The sequence below is a fragment of the Moschus berezovskii genome, chromosome 22 (genome assembly GCF_049115385.1).
Source record: "Moschus berezovskii isolate FMDL1 chromosome 22, NW_MosBer_1.0, whole genome shotgun sequence".
Classification (NCBI taxonomy): Eukaryota; Metazoa; Chordata; class Mammalia; order Artiodactyla; family Moschidae; genus Moschus; species Moschus berezovskii.
In genome coordinates, this window is record NC_142481.1 from 15,079,304 (window position 1) to 15,101,415 (window position 22,112).

Sequence of the window (22,112 nt, forward strand, 5' to 3'; positions counted from 1 at the left end):
AAGGCCTGCCCTGTGAGACCCAGCCCCTCCCTGCCCAGCACTCTCTAAGCTCCAGCCTCTTGGCGAGTCAGCGTTTACTTGTTTAAAGGATCTCACACCTTCTGTCCCCCCACAAAGTGCACCCCTTGCCCCTTTCCTCAGAAGGCTGGAGATCCTTCCCAGCCTGTTCTACGTCTCTCCTTCTACATCACCTCCCGGCTTCCCTGACTTCCCCAGCACCCTGTTCTTGCCCTCACATGCACACACTGATTGGTTTGTCTGCTTGTTCCCGGGCTTCACAGCTAGTATGGTGGTAAAGGATCTGCCTGACAAGCAGAAGGCATGGGTTCGATCCCTGGGTCGGAAAGATCCCCTGGAGAAGGAAATGACAACCCACTCCAGGATTCTTGCCTGGGAAGTTCCACGGACAGAGGAGCCTGGTGGTCTACAGCCCATGGGGTCACAAAAGTGTCAGACACGACTGAGCGACTAAGCGGCAGCAGCAGCTGCCTGTTCACTGTCTGCCTTGTCATCAGTCCTGCACCCCCAGCACCTGGCCCGGCGACAGAGAGACAGGGAGCCGCAGGCGGCGGGGAGCAGGGGGCACAAGGCCCAGCTGCTGAGCGCGCACTTCCTCAGCTGACGGAAAACCACTCTCCCAGACTCCCAGGGGTGAGAGAGAAGGGTCTGGACCACACGTTCCTCAGTTTCAGCAACTTGGAGAACCACTTCTGTAATGCTCAGGCACCGTGGGGTCTGGGGCCGGGTGGAGAAGTGTGTGCAAGCAGCCGCAGACCAGAGCCCATCGGCCTGACACTCCTGTGGCAGTCCTCTCAGGCCTGCAGCCCACCGCACCTCTCACAGCCCGGATGCAGGAGGGAGGCTGGGAGAACAGAGGGAGGCTTCAAGAGACCGCCCTCACTGGCCTCAAGGACAGAAAACTCTAGGTGGGCTTGATTTGAGGAGGAGGGACGACGGCCCCCCAGAGGATGGGGCCCAGCTTTCCCGGAGGACACACTCACCAGGAGGGGGTGGGGTGGGGGGCTCTTTAGTCACCAGAGAGGCTCCCCCCAGTGAAGCTGTGGGCTGCCAGCTGAGGGGAGCTCTCGGTTGGAGGGTTTGGGGAGAGGAAATATGCGCAGCCGGCTGCCTGGAGGCAGGAGAAGGACACAGTGTCTGTCTGCACCTTTCCCAGGGCAGAGAACCCCAGGCCCCAAAACTAGGCCGAGCCTTCTTATGGGGCGAGAGTGGGGATTGTCCAGGAAATCCATGCTGTGTTCCTCCTGGGTGCCGGGCACACCAGAGCCGGGGATGGACACAGGCTGGTATGGTGGCTACAAGTGCCCGTTCCCAGCTGGCACCCGAGCAGGCTGGTCACGGAGGGCTTAGAGAGTCCCTGTGATGGTGGGAAGGCGGCCGCTCTCATGACACACCCACCAGCTGCTCCCTGGACCTGCAGCTGTAGCTCCGCCTCCCGACCCCACTCACAAGCCCCAGGAGGAAGCCATGTTCCTGCAGTTGCCGAGACGGGGGTGGGGTGGGGGGAGACCAGGGCTCTCAGGTACCCCAGAGCCCTCAGAATGGCTCCAGCCGACTGCCCACCAGAGACCCAAAGGCCACGGGTGTTGGGAGCGAAGCAGTCTGGGCATGAACGGAGAACATTTTTAGACTGAGTTTTTCTCCAAATGAAAACTGATGACTGCCATGGGTCTCTCCTCTCACCCTGTCTGTATTTACAGGCTAGCATTTGAGCAAAATAAAAAAAAAAATGCAGCTGTGAGAAGCAGGAGGCTGGAGGGGAGCCAGGAGGAAAGATCCATGCAAGGACAGAAAATCTCAGGGCCTGATTGAATTCGGGCTTTTTTGGTTTTTTTTTTAAACAAACACCAACCACCTCGACCGTGGCATGCGAGGCTTGGCACCCCTCCTTGGAGAGAGCCTGGGCCAGGGCAGAGCCTTGGAACACGGGACGCGCATTCCTGGCCTGGAGTCTCGGCCAGACTCTCAGAGCCCTGTCATTAACAGCAATTAGTTTTCTTTGTTTTTCTAAAAGCTGGGACAACATGGATGTCGGGGTGTACGAAACCCTGCTCTGACTAATGAGCAAGACTGTGAGCCCAGGCTGATGGGGACCTTCTGGGCTCCATCAGGCCTCGCCTGGTCTCCAAAGGCGCCTGGGAAGCTCAAGACAAGAGTTCCAGTTGCTGGAGCGAGGGCATGCCGCTGCTCCCGCGAGGGCCCAGAGACAAGGTCACCGTGCTGGCTGGGCACCCACACGGGGCCCAGAGGGATCCTGGGAGTCCTGTCAAGAGGTCACACTCTCCCAGACCATGCAGCCAGCAAGGTCTGCTCCCTGACCTCTGGACGTGCACTCCCCGCCCCAGAGCCTGGACACCAGGCTGCGAGCATCCTCCCCTCCTCTGAGCCCTTCCTGCCTGTGGACACCAGGCAGGGCCTAAGGGCAAAGGTGCTTCGGGCTCAGAGAGACGGCGGGTCACGTGTCAGGCCCAGCACTGGGAGGGTGAGTGAGGTGTCCAGGGTCTGAGTCAAAGCCATTCCTCCAGTGTACCCCTCATGACTGGGTGAACCAGATTCCCTGTTCTTGGACTGGATTATTCTCTGGGGGAAGGAAAGCAGGGGTGGGTAGGGTGCGGGGGTGGGTTGTGAACCCAACGCCATATCGAAGGCAGTCACTGTGGTCACCACTTGGTGTATCTGGCACCTTCATGGTGACCACCAACAGAACTTCTTTTTTTTCTTTCCTGGCTGCATGGCTTGTAGGATCTTAGTTCCCTGACCAGGGATTGAACCCGGGTCCTCGGCAGTGAGAAAACGGACTCCCAACCGCTGGGCCTCCGAGGAATTCCCCCAATAGCACTCTGCTCGGGCCCAGCCAAGCTCACCTTCTGCCCCGATGGAGACCAGCTTGACGCCTTTGCTGGCGATGAAGTCCAACGCCTTGTTCACGTTGTTGATTTTGTGCACTCTCATCTTGCCCCGCTCTGGCTTAGGTAACCGCTCCCCTGAGGGCCGAACACCAAGAAAGGGAGAGAGAGGGGAGATTTAGGGTGCCCGCTGCCCCCCAGAACAGGCCGATGCCGGTGCAGTGCTGCTGCAGCTGGTAGAGGCCTTGCTCTTGCTCGGCAGCCACAGGCAGGGTGGGCCGTGTCCTGGGGGCATCTGCAGGGTGGCTGGTAGGGGGGCCTCACCTGAAATGACCTCCAGGAGGAGCATGAGCTTGAGTCCGTCTCGGAAGTCCTCATCGATGTTCTCGATCTGTGTGCCGGCCTTCCGCAGGTGGGAGTTGCACCAGGCTGTGAAGGTCTGGGGAGGCAAAACAGAGGGTGGCCGGGAGGGTCAGTGTGGCCGTCGGGGCTCTCCAGCAAAAGGGGCAGGCCGCAGCCCTGACTCTGCATCAACAAGGCCACCATGGGGCCCTCGCCTGGGGCCAGGTCTGGGCCCAACTCTATCTACACTGGTGCCTATCTCCACAGCGACCCAGGCAGGCTGACGGGAGGAAACTGAGGCTCAGGCTGGTTCCCAGACCACTGCTCGGTCAGTGGGATAATGAGTGGCACAGCATGGACTGGAACTCACATCGGCAGCCCAAGTCAAGTCCTGAACCAGAGCAGAGAACACCGGAGGACGGGGCCGGGTGTAGCGTCCAAGGTGACTGGCGCTCAGCCCCCTGTTGGCCGGGGCCTCTGTCATCACCGACTCCAGCGCCAGGGAAGTGTGTCACATCAGTTAAGGTGGACGTGTCCAGACACCTTGCAGGGAGACCGGCCTGCGCAGCCCCGGCAGCAGGGTCTGGGAAAAAGCCCATGCCTGCTTCCCACGGGAGTCCCTGATCTGACCCCACCGGCCTGCAGGCCCAGCATGGACCTGGGCCAATGGCCAGGAACGCACAAGAGCCCGCGCTGTGCCCAGGCCCGGGCAGAGGCTGTGTGGGGGCGAGGGGCTTCCAGGGAGACACTGGCCAAACACCGTGTGTGTTGACAACTGTCACCAGAACTGCTCACTGGGAGACTCAATGCGAGGCCCCTCGCAGACAAAGAAGCCGCCTAATTAACACGCCGCTAGGCCGGTGCAAGCAAAGGTTCCCTCCAAATGTGATGACCCTTCCAAATCCGAAGAAAGGGGAAGGGTTGCGGGCAGCTGGGATACCCCACCCGCCTCCCACCAACACGAAGAAGAGTTCCACCGCCACCACCCTGGAGAGACAGAAACCTGCCCGCGGCTGTCCCCCCCGCGAGGGATGCCTCGACTCCGCTCAGTCCACTCCTACCCCTCCCTCAACATCAGCCCCTCTGGACACCCCCCAGGCTGACCAGCCTGCCCCACCCGATTCTGACTCAGATGCCCCTCCTCTGTGCAGGTCTGTCAGAGGACCACTGTTTCACTTTGAGTATTTTTATTTATTTGGTTGTGCCAGGTCTTAGTTGTGGCACGCGGAATCTAGCTCCCTGACCAGCGATCAAACCCAGGCCCCCTGCACTGGCAGCGTGGTCTCAGCCACTGGACCCCCACCAGGGAAGTCCCTCTGCTGCACTCCTAACAGCTGCGTGCTGTTTTCCGCCTCCTGGCAGCCGTGAGCTACTCCGGAGCAGGTTCTCAGCGAGGTGCGCATGCATCTGCCTCCCCCACCTCACTTCCCTCGCTCCTTCCCCTGAGCGGCTCTGAATTTGGACAAACTGGGGCCAGACTGCTGCTTACACCACTCCTGCGGGCAGGTTACCCAACCTTCCTAACATCCGTTTCCTCATCTGCAACGTGCAGTGAAGACACCACCTGAGTCACGCACAGGCAGCGCCAGGGTGCACGGTGGTGACCTGTGGAGCTGGGGCACACAGCAGGTGCTCGGTTCTCTGCACACCATGTTTCCCGGGGGCCCCTCCTCCCCGGGCACCTGGCCCGCCTCTCCCAGAGAGCCTTCTCTGCCCCCTGCCCGCCCTCAGCATCTCGGACAGCATTCTCCAGTCATTTGGGGTCTTGCCGGATGCTACGTGCATACACGTGTGTGCTCCTGGGGGTAGAAATTCAGTCTCACATCTCACGTGCCTTGATAATGCCCAAAGCATGGCAGCCTTGGGCCTGGGCAGTGGGTAGGTGTGGCGCTCAGCCACCCGGTGGGCAGCAGCAGGCCAGGCTGGGACAGGAAACGGTGGGGTATGCCGGGCCTCTGCTGTTCCCTGCACCTGAAAGATGCAGTGGGGCAGCAGACTGGCCATCACATCCCCCGGCTGAGGACACAAGAGGGCAGTTCCCAAAGACCGAGCCCCCGGTGCTTCTGGGCCAAGATCTAGGCACCTGGTCTGCAGGGAGGGCACCTCTCTCCATCAGCCTGTCTGTGTTACACCTGAGGTAAGCCTTCAGGGCTTGAGTGCCGGCCCCTCAGCTTACTTCTGGGTTTGCAACCAGGTGACTTGGCCTACATATACCTCAGCATCCTTCTCTTTAGAACAGACTTATCAGAATCTACCGCCTGTATTTGCTGTGGGATTAAACGGGCGGGGGGCAGGGGGCAGGAATGCTTTAAAACATCGGCCACAGAGCTGGGCATCAAGTCCTGAGAACTCACACACCTGGGACCACATCCACACTGGCGGCTTCCCACTCCATCCCTGGGAAGGGTGGGACCTAGTCTCTCTGTAAAGGCCCTGACCCCAATGCCACGGTCTGGAGGGGAAACGAGATCGCAGAAGACCCTCTCACTCCAACTTGGGCAGGCTCTGAACGAACTTGGCCTCACTGGGCTCAGGTCATCTACCCTCAGCAGATCACAACACCACCTACCCTGCACACATGGCCCATCTCCACACCTTTGCTCACCTTCTCTGGGCAGGAAACAAGAGCTCTGGCTGGGGGCTCACGCAGACCTGCCTTGCCCACTGAGGCCACCTTCCAGTGGGGTAACCTCAGGCAAGCAAGGAGCCTCAGGTTCCGTGCTGGGTGAAACAGAGACAGTAATCTCCCTTCTCAAACCATGATTAAACAAAATAATGCAAGTAAATCACTTAGGACTGTGCCTGGCACAGATGAAGTATTCAGTGTTAAACAAATGTCAAGGGAAGGACTACTTTTAGATAAATAGTAACTTTGCCTGGCACTCCCGTCTCCCTGGCCGGAAGCAGGTGGAGGCCCAAGCAGAATGCAGAGCAAGTGCTCAGGGAGAATACCCACCAGCGTGGCCTCGGTGGTGAGGAACCTGACACATGTCTGATTGGAAGGCTGCCGACAGGCCCCACGCCCGCACTCCATGGTCTGTCCAGCCGTTTTCTCCTCCTGGAAGACCAGGAGCATCTGCTCACGCCGGAGACTCAGGGGGCCCAGAGCCGGAGGCACAGTGGGCAGGAGTCAGGAGGCCCTCCCCAAGATTAAGCCCACCACTCACAGCCCCAGCTCCATGTGGCACGACTGTGAGTAGGAGCTGGAGTTCCAGCGGGACATGAAAAATTCATAGCTGCTTCTACTTGGTTACAAAAATAACATTCTGCTTATTCACTCCCTCTCCCTGCCTGGTTTAGACTGAGATGTGCGGGGTGGGTAGTGTGGAGGCTGGTTTCTATAGATGGAGGCCTCGTGGGTCCGCTGTGCCCCCGCCACTCTGCGGCTCTGTCACAGCATGAGTTGTGCAGCACGGCAGGCCCCGCTGGTTCTGTGATGCCCAGGGCGCCGTGGGGTGGGACACCCACTCCCGAGAAGGGCATTTTCTGCCTGCTGGCCAGGGCCAGGCCTGGCACTGAACCCACCACGCTGAGCAAAAGCAGACCCAGGCTGTACACTGAGGAGCTTCCAGTGTGATGAGGGACAGAATCGATCTCATTAACCAAGCGATGACTCAACTACAGAAGTGACACCCTCGGGAAAAGTGGGAACGGTAACAACCACAGCAGACACTCCCATAAGCTAACCGTGTGCCCCGCGCTGTTCTAGGCACTTTGCCACATGTTAACAACGTCTCTCATCCGCATGGCTACCTTGTGAGGCGGTTGCCATTTCTGCCCCATTTAACAGATGAGGAAACCGAGGGTCTGAGAGGCGATGTGATTTGCCCACAGGCGGTCATGTACCTGTAAAGTTACAGAGCGAGATTTAAAGCCAGGTACCCTGGCCCAGCTTCCCAGGTGGCGCTAGTGGTAAAGAACCTGCCTGTCAATGCAGGAGACATAAGAGATGCTGGTTCAATCCCTGGGTCAGAAGTTCCCCTGGAGGGAGGGCATGGCAACCCATTCCAGTGTTCTTGCCTGGAGAATCCCATGGACAGAGGAGCCTGGCAATGTATAGTCGGAAAGAGACATGACTGCAGTGACTTGGCATGCAGCCTGGCCCAGCAGCCACACTCTGAGGCATCACCGTGCATTTGCCCTCCTTCCTCTCACCTCTCAAAGAGGGAGCTCACCAGAGTGTTTAGGATGCTGGTGGGGGAGGGGAGGACACTTCCCTGAGGGTCCAGTGGGTAAGACTCCGCACGCCCAATGCAGAGGGCCCAAGTTCAATCCCTGGTCAGGGAACTAAGACCCTACAAGCCACATGGTGTGGCCAAAAAGAAAAGAAAAAAGGGGAGGAAATCCTGGGGAACAGTTCCTGACCTTCTGGCCAGGCAGACATGGGTAAGTTCCCCTGTGGAGAATGAACAGGACAAAAATAAAAAAGACATTCCAGAAACTGGGACCAGCATGTGCAAAGGCCCCACAGCAGCGAGAAAATAGCCTGGCCCTAGAGAAAGGGAGGGAGTGAAGGAGAGCATCCTGTGTCATGCCTGCGGCTGGCAGGGCCACCCTGATGGGGCTGCTGCTGTGTGAGGACTGAGCCAGAGGGGCAAGGGTCAATGTGTGATGACGGGGGTGGGGGGGTGCGGAGGGTAAAAAGCTTCTTCTAAGAGAAACTTGGCAGGAGGAGGAAGGCAGAGGAGTCATGTTAAAGATGCCAACAGTGGTAACCAAGCAAGGAAAACTCAAGGTTTTGGTTTCATCTAGGAGGGGCTGGGACTGCTGGCCCTCTGGGGGAGAAGGGAAAGGCCATAAGCATCTAGAGCTCGTCTGGGTGGGACTGTCAAGCTCACTTCGGGGCAGCACTGGTTCTGAGCAGTGGCTGTTTCCCTAGCGCCTCATCTAAGAGCCCTCAGTGCAATCAACGAGCCAACAAAGCCTGACCTGGAGCCCCCCGATCAGGCACAGGAGGAAGCGAAGCAGACACAGAGCTTACGTTCAGGTGGTGGTGGGCGGTGGGCAGGTGGCGGAGGAAGGGTCTCACTGAGGGTAAATGTGCAGTAACTGCTGACTGCTAGCTCTTACCATTTACATGGGCTTGCCTTGTAGCTCAGTTTGTAAAGAATCTGCCTGCAATGCAGGAGGCCCAGGTTCAATTCCTGGGTCGGGAAGATCCCTTGGAGGAAGAAATGGTAACCCACTCCAGTATTCTTGCCTGGAGAATCCCACGGACAGAGGAACCTGGATGGCCACAGTCCACGCGGTCGCAAGAGTTGGACACGACTTAGCGACTAAACCACCACCACCATTTACACGTGGTAACAGTTTAAAACCCCCCAACCCCGTGGTCATGTGAGACACTATCATCTCCACTTTACAGGTGAGGAAACTGAGGCGGGGGAGAAGGTTAAAAGACTTGCCCAAGGTCACACAGTCAATAAACACAAACACAGGGTGGACACCCATTCCTCTGAGTGGAATGTTCCCTACCAGCCTGGCAAAGCAAGGTCAAGAAAGATCCTGTCCCCATCTCAGTCCCCAAGCTGGAGCTGAGCTCACATGGCGGGGAGAGGCAGCAGGGCTCTTCCCCTCAAAGCCCACCTACTTTTAATTCTTAAAAAAAATTTTTGATCAGGCTGCATGGCACACAGGATTCTAGTTCCCCCACAGGGGATGAAACCCATGCCCCCTGCATTGGAAGCAAGGAGTCCTAACCACTGGGCTGCCAGGTAAGTCCCCCATCTGCTTCTTAAAGGCTTGGTCTGAGCCCTGCATGGGAGGCAGGCAGACAGTACCAGTGGTGGCCCTGCTATCCTGTAAAGGGAGCCTGCACACAGCCCTTGACCTACCTAGGGAGGGAGGAAGGATGTGGACTGCCTTTGAGAACACATGTGAACAAAACCACAGAGAAGAGCTTTCAGAACTTGCCTCTGCACACTGGCAGCCTGTTAAACATTCTTCTCTGGTTGTTAAAATAGCACAAGGGTGTGGGGGAGCAGGCGAGGGGGCAGGGTGGAAGAAAAGACGAGCTTGTTGGTTGGTTTGGGCTCCATGGTGCACTGGAAGGCAAGCCTCAGGAGCACCCACCTCCCCCCAGGCTGTTTCTGCTTTGTCACTGTGTTGGGGCGGGGTGGGGGGTGGGCAAGGCCAAGCATCACTGGTCATAAAGTCCTTCCTCTGTCACAGGGACCCCTCCCAGTAGCCAGGATGTGGGGCGGCTGGGTGAATGAATGATGGATATTGTTCGGGAGGTGACCTCAGCGGCCAGGAATGTGGCAGCAATGGCCTTTAATGAGCCATTCATCGGTGACTCCCTCCCCCAACCCAGAGAGGTAAACCTTCTGGACGCCAGGGCAGTCTCCAGTAAGAAACCAGTGGCCCTCCAGCAGGCAGGGTGATGGCACGAGCCAAGGGGAAGGATCCTGGTGGAATGCAGCTAACCCAGCTGAAAAAACTTTCCTTCCCCTGTCTTCTCAGCAACTACGTGTTACAAGCCATGTTGTTAGTACTGGAGGGGGTGGTGTGGAAGGAAATGTCGGCTGGAGGCTGGAATTCCACTAAACCCAGATTGAAGGGAGTCTGAAGGGAGTCTCCTGCAAAGTCAGCTGGGAACCAAGGCTCGGGCTGGGGCAAGCGCGCTGGCTCTGATGATCGGCTCTGGCGAAGGAGCTCCTGACCAGGGCTGGGGGCCGCACTCGCCCAACCACCAACGGACGCTCACATGTGGATTCCATTGACTCCACGCTGGACGGGACTTTGGGAAAAGCCGCTGGCTGCCTCACGCTGCACCCCCGCCTTCCACTCTGTATACCGCCCACCCCCTTAGCCAGACGTCCCAGGCCAGCAGCCTGACCCAGACGGACCGGCTGCCTAGCTGAGCCCCAGCAAACTCTCCCAGGGCACTGGCAGGCAGGACGGGGTTCCCTGGGGAGCTGGGAGTTGTCAAACCTTGCCTCTGCAATACCGTGTTGGGTTTGCCGCTCTGCTGGGACATCGGCCGCTTTGAGGGGGAGGGCGCCGTCCCATCTCCTGAACTCCCACCTTGCCCGCTGTGGCCTCGGCCGCTGCCCATGGTTCCTGCTTCCATGGGACCTCGGGAAGGGTGTCCGGGGCTTGGACACAGGGGAGGGACAGCTATTTATTCCTGGGGTAGGCACCCACCCTTCTTATCGCCCATCTGCCGGCTACTGCCAGGCTTCGGGCAAGGCCCGGCCCCAGCGGAGCATCTTCTCAGGTCCTGAAAGCAGAGCCTGCTCCCCTGGCCCCTGGGCTTCATCACCAACCCTAAAGGTGCTTTCAGGGTCCGAAAGCTAAACCTTCCGGAATCTGGGTTACCAGCAGCCCAGGTGAAAAGGTGATTGCTCTGGCAACACCCGCATGGATCCATCCAGGAAGTCTGTGAAGCCTCTGGAATGGCTCTGAGATTACACATGGGAGGGCTACTTTGAAGATCCACTGCCTTTAGCAGATTCTGAAGATAAAAGCCAGGGAGCAGGCTGAGAGAAGAGAGGATGAACCGGTCATGATGACACGGCCACGAACGAGACAGGTACAGCAGTGTGGGACTCAGATGGCCCTGCCGGCTCAGGTCATCAGGGCTGGCGGGGCAGGGGCACGGGGACACTTCGGTTGCCCGTCTGGTTCCTAACTGCACAAGTGCCACGGACAGAGCTGTGTGCCTTGCCCCTTGATGACAGAACCTAATTTGAAGGCAATTACAGAGAAACATGGAATGCTTCTTTCTTATGTCCTGGCCTGCCGTTGCCTTATTCGGAGTTTTTCTCGGCCCACATGAAAAAGCTGACTTCCCAGTCGGAGGAGAGGTATAAATACCGTGGAGTGGAGCAGCAAGCATTCCAAAGGTCCTGCGTGTCCATCCAGAAACCATCTCTTACCCCACCCCCTAGTCCCCTCTCGGTAGCTGGTGTCCCTGCCTCTGCCAACCCCTCACGAGGCGCCAGAAAGCAAGTGAGTTGTTGCTGCCATGGGCTGCCTCTGGAGTGCTGGCCCTTCCTCCCTGGAAACCTGGGCTAAGGCTTTCTTCTAGGGCTTTACAGGCTGCTTAGTCCTCGTCACTCAGGGCTTCCCTCAGACGCCACTGTTCCCGGGAGCCTGCCCTGACCCCAATATGCCCTCCACATGCTATCACTTCTCTGCTTTGTCTCCGCCACGCCACCATCACTATCGGAAACGAGCTTCTTTGTCTAGAACTTGTCTCCCTCCCATGCGCAACAGAAGCTCCACGAGAGCAGGGTCCTGTTGGCTGCAGAACCCACTGCCTGGCACGGTAACTGGTGCATAGTAGGTGCTGTGTAAATCCTAGCATGCATGAAATAGGGCTGGGGCTTTTCATGACAGCTGTTTTGGACTTCACAATTTCTAATCTCATTTATACTGGTGAGGGTTCCTACTTAAGGATAAGTCTGCTCTCTTTCAGGAGCTCACAGAAATAATCCTGGAGCCGTACATGTCCCCAAAACAAGCCAGGGAAGACAACGCCCTTGGTGTGCCATCCCCAAGGAATAGAGGTGCCTTCAGCAGCCCTCTTCACTCAGGCATCTGAGGCCACTGGGCATGGCAGAGACCCTGGTTCCAGAGGATTGGAGCCTTGGGACTTCCCTGGTGGTCCAGGGGGTTAAGACTGCGTGCTGCCAGTGCAGGAGGGCCGGGTTCAATCCCTGGTCAGGGAACTAAGATCCCATGTGCCATGTGGCACGGCCAAAAGACTTTTTAAAGCAAGTAAGTTTTAAAAAAGGGGAGCTGGGCCTACACAGGAGCGGAGCAGTAGGTTGGCTAGAAGGAGGCAGGCTGAGGAGCTGACAAACACGTGAAGACATCCATCTGCCAGGGTCTGCAAGGTGGAGGGGAGGACGACACGGCAGTGCTCCAGAGCAAAGACTTCAGTCTGAGCAAAGGTGGGTCTGAATCCCTGCTCTGCCACCCACTGTGTATGGCCATAGAAGATGACCTTCACCTCTCCAAGCGTCAAGTTCTTCCTGTGTAAGATGAGGACAATAGACATGTGGGCACTCGACAGGATAACAAAAAACACTGCATACACAGTCTGGCAGAGTGTTGGTTCAATAGAGTTTCTATTAATTACTGGTGGTTGAGTCGCTAAGTTGTGTCTCAATCTTGCTACCCGATGGACTGTAGCCCACCAGGCTCCTCTGTCTGTCGGATTCTCCAGGCAAGAATACTAGAATGGGTTGCCATTTCTTTCTCCAAGGGACATTCCCAATCCAGGAATCGAACCCTGGTCTCCTGTATCGCAGCCAGATTCTTTACCAACTGAGCTACGAGGGAAGCCCCTTTCATTACTACATTATTCCTGTTCTGGAAGGTGCCATCATTGGTATCAGCCCTGCAGTTGGTGGAGACAGACCCCCCCAACCCCCGACCCTGGGATTCACCAAGCTGGCTGGCTGCTTTCCAGTGGCTGACACATAGCGGTCTTCCCCCAAACCTTCCCTCCCCTTGCCTGGCCACTGACTACCAAATGAATAAAGGAATATAATGATCAGCTCTGGTTCTTCTTGCTTCAGAGAGCCTTCAAATCCAGAGGTTCACAACCCTGGCTTTACAACAGAATTATCTGGGAACTTTCCTGGTTTATTTGCATTCTCTCTCTCTGACATTTACTGCCTTCAGCCGTTAAGCTTTGAAAAGGCAATTTGTTACGCAGCAGTAGGTGACTAATACAAGTTGAGTAGCTGGATCACAGGCATGATCTCTCTTTAAGCATGTACTCTTTTTAACCACATGCAGTTTGGAAAATCAGCTTTTTAATTGAATTATAATTCACATATCATAAAACTCACCCTCTTTAAAGTATATAAAGGTCGGTGAGTTTTAGCATATTCATGAGACTGAAAAACTATCACCTCTATCTGATTCCAGAACATTTCCATCACCCCAGAACTGTTAGCAGTAACTCCTCTTTTCTTCTCCCTCCCTCCCCAGCCCTACAACCACTAATCTACTTTCTGCCTCTATGACTTTGCCTCATGGAGACATTTCACACAAATGGAATTATACAATATGTGGCTTTTTCTGGCTGGTTTCTTTCAGTCATCATGTTTTCAAGGTTCATTTACATTGTAGCACATTCCTTTTTGACTGAATATTCCATTGTATGGACATATGCCATTTTGTCCATTCACAAGTTGACGGACATTTTCTACCTTTGCTATTTGCATACATCTACTATCATGAGTGATGCTGCTACTAACATTTATGCAAATTCTTGTGTGAAGATATGTTTCCAGTTCTCCTAAGTATATACCTAGAGGTGCAACTGCTGGGTCCTATGGTAAAGGTATGTTTCATCATTTGAGGAACTGCAAAACTGTTTTCCAAACAGTTGCACTATTTTACACTCCCACCAGCTGTGTATGGTGACTCCAATTGCTACACAACCTCACCCATACTTGTTATTAACTGACTTTTTGATTACAGTCATCCTTGTGGCTGAGGTGGTATCTTGCTGTGGTTTTTGATTAGCATTTCCCTATTCATTGGAAGGACTGATGCTAAAGCTGAAACTCCAATACTTTGGCCACCTCATGCGTCGAGCTGACTCACTGGAAAAGAGTCTGATGCTAGGAAGAATTGGGGGTGGGAGGAGACGGGGACGACAGAAAATGAGATGGCTGGATGGCATCACCGACTCGATGGACATGAGTTTGAGTGAACTCCGGGAGTTGGTGATGGACAGGGAGGCCTAGCGTGCTGTGATTCATGGGGTCGCAAAGAGTCAGACACGACTGAGCGACTGAACTGAACTGAATCCTTGGAAGGAAAGTTATGACCAGCTTAGATAGCATATTAAAAAGCAAAGACATTACTTTGCCAACCAAGGTCCATCTGGTCAAGGCTATGGTTTTTCCTGTGGTCATGTATGGATGTGAGAGTTGGACTGTGAAGAAAGCTGATTGCCGAAGAATTGATGCTTTTGAACTGTGGTGCTGGAGAAGACTCTTGAGAGTCCCTTGGACTGCAAGGAAATCCAACCAGTCCATTCTAAAGGAGATCAATCCTGGGTGTTCATTGGAAGGACTGATGCTGAAGCTGAAACTCCAATACTTTGGCCACCTCATGCGACGAGTTGACTCACTGGAAAAGAGTCTGATGCTGGGAGGGATTGGGGGCAGGAGGAGATGGGGACGACAGAGAATGAGATGGCTGGATGGCATCACCGACTTGATGGACATGAGTTTGAGTGAACTCCGGGAGTTGGTGATGGACAGGGAGGCCTGGCGTGCTGTGGTTCATGGGGTCGCAAAGAGTCAGACACGACTAAGCGACTGAACTGAACTGAACTGAATGACTAATGATGCTGGGCGTCTTTTCGTGTGCCATTTTCTAACTGTATATCTTCTTCGGAGAAATGTCTGTTCTAGTCCTTTGTCCATTTTTAACTGGGCTGTTTGGTCTTTTCACTGCTGCATTATGAGTTATTATATATTCTGGACATTTGACCCTTACCAGATGTATGACATGCAAATATTATCTCCCATTCTGAGGGATGTCTTTTCACTTTCTTTTGTCCTTTGAAGCAAAAAGTTTTTTTTTTTTTTAAATTTTGGAGAATATAATACGTATTTTTCTTTAACAGCTTATGTTTTTGGCTTATCTAACAGACCATATCTACTATCTAATGGGCTTCCTTGGTGGCTCAACTGGTAAAGAACCCGCCTGCAATGAGGGAGACCTGGGTTTGATCCCTGGGTTGGGAAGATCCCCTGGAGAAGGGAACGGCTACTCACTCCAGTATTCCGGCCTGGAGAATTCCATGGACTGTATAGTCCATGGGGTCCAATCCATGGGGTCCCAAACAGTCGGACATGACTAAGTGACTTTCATTTTCACTTTCTAATAGACCACTGCCTAACCCAAGGTCATGAAGATTTATGTCTGTTTTCTTTTAGAAGTTACATTTAGATCTTTGATCCAGTTGGAGGTACTTTTTTTGCATATGCTATGATGAAAGGGTCTAATTCTATCCTTCACATTCAGTTGTTTTGGCACTATTTACTGAGAAAGCTATTCTTTCCCCAATGCATATGTCATGAACCTCTGTTGAAATACAAGCTACAATAAATGTACAGGACTAGAGAGCTTCTTAAAAAAAGATGCCTGAACTTCACCCCAGGACAAATGAGCCAGATTTCTTGGAAATGGGTCCCAAATAACAATATTTTACAAATCTCTAACCAGAAGGCAGGACTGAATCTAACACAAAAGTGAATCCGAAGCCCATGCAGAACCAAGGAGCCCTCGCCACTGCATCTGTTAGACTAGACTGGACTCCTGGAGAAGCAGGGGACAGGCAGCCCAGGGTAGACATGTGCCCCAGTCTGAGCCTGTCTCTGTTCTCAAACAGACCTTTCTGGAGCCCTCTCAGGCATGGAAAACTGAGCCAGCAACCCACAGCTGCTCAGATTACACTCCACAAACTGGGTCTCCCAGGGTGGGGGGAAGCCTGCTCCCCCAACACACACACACACACACACAGAATCCACAGGGAAGCAAGGGTCTGAGCTACAGGCAGGTGGAGCCCACAGGGTGGAGGTAGGAGGCACTGCTCCACTTTCAAAGGAGGCCTCTCAGCAGGAAGAGGAGATGGGTGAGGCCTACCTTGAAATAGCTACCTTTAAAAGAGAAAACTTCCACTCCCAAAAGGCAGTTTTAAAATTAGGGCAGCAGCAGCAGAGGCTGGGGCCCTGCCCTCCGCTGCCTCTGGCCCCCATCTGGCATTCTGCTGTGAGACAATCGGGTACAAGAGGCTCTTCACCTGGAAACTGGGAGTCTGAGCCACAAAAACCCCATTTATTTTCAATAGCTTACAGTCGGGCTCGGGTTTCAGCCTTGGGAGGAGAGATTAAAGATCGTCTGGTTTAAACTTTGATCCTTCAGAAAGATAGCCAAATGAGCCAGTTCTGGCCTCGAGACCATGTGGCTTGGAATCTGAACAGGTTCCTAAGAGGACCGGTTTTTAGAATTCACACCTTAGCGGGGGCCATTGGATGGGCTCATCCAGGTAACAGGTGTTTGGTATTTGGGGAGAAAAACTCGGCAAGGGGGGCAACTGACGGGACTGGAGTGTCTTCCGCCCTGGGCCATGGCAGCCCACCCCAGGAACTCCCCAACAGAATTCAGGGGTGCAGAGAGTGTTGAGGGCCAGGGCTACCTGATGGCAGGGCAAACACGCCCATTCCCCAATCCTACCCCCATTCACCTTCTAGCAGACAGCTTATTTTCCGCTGCAGTTTACATGATCCCCGAACTAGGCCTTGTTGGTAGAAGGGCAAGCAACTGGGGCCAGCCCCGGAGTGATCCCTAACGGTGCTGCTGGTTTCGCCTTTGACATCTGAAACTCCTCCTCGGTGATCCCTTTCTTTTTTCCTGTTTTTGGGACATTCTGGTTCATAGGTCAGCCAGTCAGGTCATAAGCCTTCTCCTGCTTCCAGTGCAAAGCAGGGGGGTGGGCGACACGGCTAGGGTGGAGTGGGTTGGGCTGGAAACCTTTGCTCTGGACACACCGGGGGGAACCGGAGCCCGGGCCAGTGCTCACAGACGTGCAGTTTCCGATATGCTCTGTCCCACTGGCTTCTCACTCTTACAGCCGGGGGGAGTAAGACGATCCCTTTGGGAAGCAGGGTGAGCCTTGAGGCTGAGTGAACACAGGCATTTATCTGCAGGACCTGTTCTCCTAATCTTGGAGTGGACTAGCGCCGGCAGGGGGACCATGGAGGTGCTGGGTGCTTGTCAGCCTGCCTGCCTTTTGCTGAGGCTCATACTGGATAAGAGAGTGAATGAATCCATTGGTCAATCTGGGAGGTGCCTCAGACCAGAAATTCCAGGCCTGGAGTTTGAAGTTTGCCAAGAGGCAGTTGGAGGTGTTCAGAATTATTTACTCTTGCCCTGCGTCCTGCCTCGCTGGCTCTGCGTCCTGGCGGGGTACTAGAATGGTGCTGAGGGTGGGAGGGGGAGGCATCACTTCTGTAGGGTAAGAAATCACTCTGGATTTGGATTCCTTTTTTTTTTTTTCTTTACCATAGGCACTCCATCTTAGACCCCTTGGACACACGAGATGGACAGTGTCTTAGGAAGATTTTAAAAAAAGAAAAACCAAAATAAAGTTCTATAGCCAAAGGGTAATTACAGGACTGGGAGGAACCAGCAGAAAGAGACTGAAACCTCTGACTCATAATTGCTCTATTAAAAATGGTGAAACCGTTTGCCCTGGCGGAGTGACAGGCCTAGACTGTCACCCTGGCTCGCCCAACCTACAGGCCTTCCTGGGGCTGGTACAAAGGCCTGGCTGAACCACATGGAACCACACAGCAGTCATAAGGGGCGGCGCTTCCAGGAGCAGCGTGACGTCACAGGACAAAGGGGCCCCTGCCGCTCTCGGCTGACTCCTGGCCCTCAAACACAGAGTGGCTTGCTCTGCATGTGTGTGGGAGTACACACGGGCGAGTCAAGGGATGAGGGCCATTGTGAAGTTGTGGGTTCAGTTTTCCACGGAGGAACTCCAAGGACCAGCTCAATCTGTCCCATTAAAGCTACTAAAGGGGCTGAGCCTCAAAGGAAAACAGCAGAGGTGTTTTTACAGTTGGGTGTGGTATACCTTGACACAACTGCGTGGATGACTCACATTTACTGAGCGCTTACTATGTACCAGGATTTGCTCAGAGTCCTCTACATTTTACAGATCCGCCATCTGCCTGTGGTCACACAGCTGGTAGGCGTCAGAACTGGGGCCCATATGTCTCCTAACCAACCTCGAGTCTGGCCAAGGCTGTTTTCCGTTTCTGCTGCTCACTCTGGCAGGCCCCTCTGTGAGGCACCTCGCTTAAGTTTCTCTCCTTTGAAAGCAGACACACAACTGAGCGCAGGCCTGGAGACCCTCAGCCAACTCCACCCCCGCCACAGGGGCCACGAGGGCCCCCCTCCGCCAGTGCGTCTCAGGGCTAGCTCGCGGGCTGCGGGCTGAGTCACGGAAGAGGGAGGGCGGGTCAGGTGACCCAGAGAGAATCAGAGCTATGCTGAGGTGGCCTGGTTACCTTGACATTCCTGAGATTCTGCCAAGGTAAAAAGTAACCCGAGGAGTTTGCCTTATATGGGCACAATGACAGATTTCGACTTGACAACGTGTTAACTGACCCTGTATCAAATATCAAATCTGTTCCTGGACTGCATAGGAGGCGCCCGATAAAAGTCTCTCTGATAGTATAGGAAAAAACAATTTATGACGGGCTACAGCCAGTGACTCATACAAAGCTGCAGCCACTGTGTGCCCTGACGAGGAGGGAAGAGAAGGCTGGGGGTTCTCCGGCCACTCAGCTCCATCGCTCTCTCCCCGACACGTGGTCGGGGAGGCCCGGCTCCCAAGCCTCCCTCTGTTCACAGGGCTTGGCTCAAGGCAGGGCCCGGAAGGAATCAATTTCAGGCTGGGGTAGAACAGCAAGTCCTGCCTGGACTCTGAGCACCCGGACCACCTGCTTCCTCCCAGAGGAGCCCCAAACAGGAGAGGCAGGGGCCGAGCTGGAGGCTCCGGGGATGACAGGGCTAGGTCTGAGTGCCCCGACACTGCCTGAGAACAGAGAAACTGGCTGGACCCAGGATCCCAGAGAGTCATCCGGGCCTGGGCTGACGTTGCACCCCTCCTCCCCGGGGCCCAGCCCCCAGGAGGGGGAGACTCACGGCTCAAGTTTCTCCCAAACTTCACTCACTCATTTCCAGTAAAAATGCTGCCAGCTCCTCAGCACTGGGATTAAACAAACATCCCTGCCCTCACGGAGTCTACATTCTACTGGAGGGGACGACACGGAAGAGAGGAAGATGGTGGAGGTGGTGCAGTAAAACAGGGTTACGCAACACACAGGAACTGAGTAACCGGGGAGGGAATTCAGCCCGTAGAGGAAGACCTCTCTCTGAACCAACCAGTTGACAGCAGGAGGGAAATCATTCCAGGAGGAGACCCCAGGTGGAAACAGGCCTGGTGGGTATGGCTGGAGCACGGGGAGCCTAGAGGAAGAGCAGAAGCCTAACAGGCCCCTGGAGGAGGGGTGGAGTCTAAGAGTTGTTGTTTAGTCCTTAAGTCATGTCCAACTCTTTTGTGACCCCTGTGGACTGTAGCTCCGTCCATGGACTTCTCCAGGCAAGAATACTGGGATGGGTTGCCATTTCTTCCAGGGGATCTTCCTGACTCAGGCATCAAACCCACATCTCCTGCGTTGGTGGTGTATTCTTTACCGCTGAACCACCAAGGAAGCCCATTCTAAGAATGGCAGGAAGCTTTTGCAGGGGAGGGGGCCGTAGCATAACTGGATTTAGGTTGTGGGAAGACCCCCTGGTAGCTGTGGGACAGCAGGGTTACCTCAGTGAAGATGGAGAGAACTGAAGGCAGAGCCAGTAGGACGCGCCCCTCCTGTGTCAACGCCTTCTCCCTCCCAGATCCAGGTGACCGTTACTCCATACAGCTTCGTGCAGACCCGGGGGGTCCCCCACTCCCCGTCCCCACCAACTCATCTACTTGAGAAACACACAGGCCTGAGAGTGAACCCCAACAGGCTTCACAAAGGGACAGTGGACCTCCTCTCTCAGCTGAGAAGCAGACGTGATGCCCAGGGGTGATTTTCAAACAGCATTCCGAAAGAGCTCAGCTGTGAGGGGTGCCGGACAGAGGACGGGTGGGTAGGGAGGGAAGCTGCCTCCCTACTCACATTTAACCTCAGCAGCTATTTATCTGATTTTATTACATGGCAGATCCACATGGGATTCAACTTGAAAGACAGCTGTGCCACTGAAAAAATGTCACTGCTTTAAATCTTAAACCCGTGCAAAATCTATTCTGAATGGCTGCAGCCCCTTCCACGGTAGCCCCTGCGTCTCACGGGAGGGAAGGAGGGGAGGACGGGGCAGGAGGCGGCTCCGGCTCCACTGATGCGGACCCCGTCAGTCCCATCCCCTCCCCTGCCTGGGCCTTTGATCCTCTCTGCGCTGTGGGTGGCAGGCGGCTGCAGGAAGGCAGACACACCATGTGCTGCCGTCCTGTCTGAGATGACTGGGGCCCTCTCCCTTCGGTAAGGTGGGGCTACAAACAAAAGGAGGATAAGAAGGCCTGTATCCCAAAGTGCACCGCCCCCTGCCAGCAGCTGGCCTGCTGCCCACAGATGGAACCTGTTGGATAGAACCAGGGAAAAGGCAGCCTGAATTCACAGCAGAGCGACCAAAGTGGGCAGCTGTTCCCCCTTGCCAGCAAGAGCAAACCCTTGCCGTGAGTCTCTAACTTCTACAGCATCCTCTCCTCTTGGAAGAGAAAACAAAGAAAAAAGGAAGTAATGGAAGGTGGAGAGAATAAGAAATCCCCTGTTTATGTAATTAAACATTGAAAAGGGTGACACCGGCCTTCAGGTAGCTTCCCATATCCTGGAGAAACTGAGATTCAGGACAAGTAAAGGGAATCACAGCTGAGGGTCTGGGGAGACGTAGAGAACCTGCCGTTCTGCCCTGGAGGAGGGCAAAGTCTGGCTGGAGAGGGACACCGGTGAGCCAGTCACTGCAGGGCAGTGTGATCCGAGGACAGCAGAGGTCAGGTGACACCGGATCTGGGCCCTGAAAGAGGAGCGCTGTTCTGATAGGTGGTGACCTGGGAAGAGGGTCGTCCCACATAGTGGGAACATCAAGAACAAGACAACATAAATGTGCAAGAGATCTCTGGGGAACTTCTCAGGGAAAGATGGGCTTCCCTTGTGGTAAAGAATCCACCTCCAATGCGGGAGACCTGGGTTCAATCCCTGGGTTAAGAAGAGCCCCTGGAGGAGGGAAAGGCTACCCATTCCAGTATTCTGGCCCGGAGAATTCCAAGGACTGCATAGTCCATGGGGTCGCAAAGAGTCGGACACGACTGAGCTACTTTCACTTTCAGGCAAAGATGCAGGAGACGGTGGCAGCTGGGGTCAGGAGGTAGAAAGGCTGAGGAACTCAGAATTTGTCCTCTGGGAAGATTCCTCAGAGTGACCCAGTGAGATATGAGTCATGTCCATGGAGCCACCAAGATGAACTGGGAGACTGGAGCGAAGCCAGTTAGGAGGCCGCTGTGGGAGACCTGGCCTGCTGTGGCCAGGGTGGTGATGACGGAGCCAACGTCAGAGCACTTCCCGTGTGCCCGGCAGGGTACAAAGGGCACACAGCACTAACTCGCTGGAGGCTCCCCACAGGCCTTGGAGGCAGTCATTACCCTCACAGAGTGGTCAAGGCATTTCCTGCTGTCACCCAGTTCAAGGTAGTGAGAGCAGCAGCACTTGCTGTTTACCCCCAGTTGGTATGACTTCAGAATCTGCACTTTGCAAGTACTCACTAAGTGGCCCTGCATTAGCAGTAGCAAAGGAAAGGAGGGTCAGGATTCCGACACTTGAGAGAAATAAATAAGTAAAATCTGGTGCCCGTGACAGGCTGAGGAGTCAAAAGATGATTCCAATGTTTTTGACTTGGACGTCAGACCCGGATATGAAGAGCCCAGGGAGAGGCGCTCGAGAATGAGTCTGGCTTGGGACACGCTGGGTGTGAAGTATGTGCCGCATAGCTACTCGGCGTGTAAGTTTCAACTTACATCTAAAACTCAGAAGAAGCGGTTGAGAATTCAAATGCCTTTCAATGCAGGAGATGTGGGTTCGATCCCCGGTCAGGGAGCTAAGATCCCACGTGCCGCGTGGCAACTGAGCTTGTGTGCTGCAGCTAGAGAAAGCCTGTACACTGCCACGAAGAACCCGTGCAGCCAAGATAAAAATAATTTTTAAAAAACTCAGCAGAAAGGCCATTTGTTTGCCATTTGCATTCACTCAAGTCATTCATTCGAACATGTTCTGAGCTTCTCTTAAAGTAGAAGAGGGGAGAAGGCGATGTCGAGGA

At 54.7% G+C, this 22,112-nt stretch overlaps 1 protein-coding gene across 8 annotated transcripts in view; it reads right to left on the reverse strand.

Moving 5' to 3' along the window:
* ACTN4 (actinin alpha 4) overlaps positions 1–22,112 on the reverse strand; it is a 74,956-nt gene that overhangs the window by 25,884 nt on the left and 26,960 nt on the right. For 7 of the 8 annotated variants that reach the window (XM_088830291.1, XM_088830287.1, XM_088830290.1 and 4 more), the window contains exons 2-3: positions 3,189–3,303; positions 2,883–3,002 (exon numbers count right to left, since the gene is read on the reverse strand). In XM_088830291.1, the coding sequence (XP_088686417.1) occupies positions 2,883–3,002; positions 3,189–3,303 (235 nt within the window). Of the gene's footprint in view, positions 1–2,882; positions 3,003–3,188; positions 3,304–18,931; positions 18,955–22,112 lie in introns of those variants that run through there. The other variant, XM_088830288.1, reaches the window with a different exon arrangement.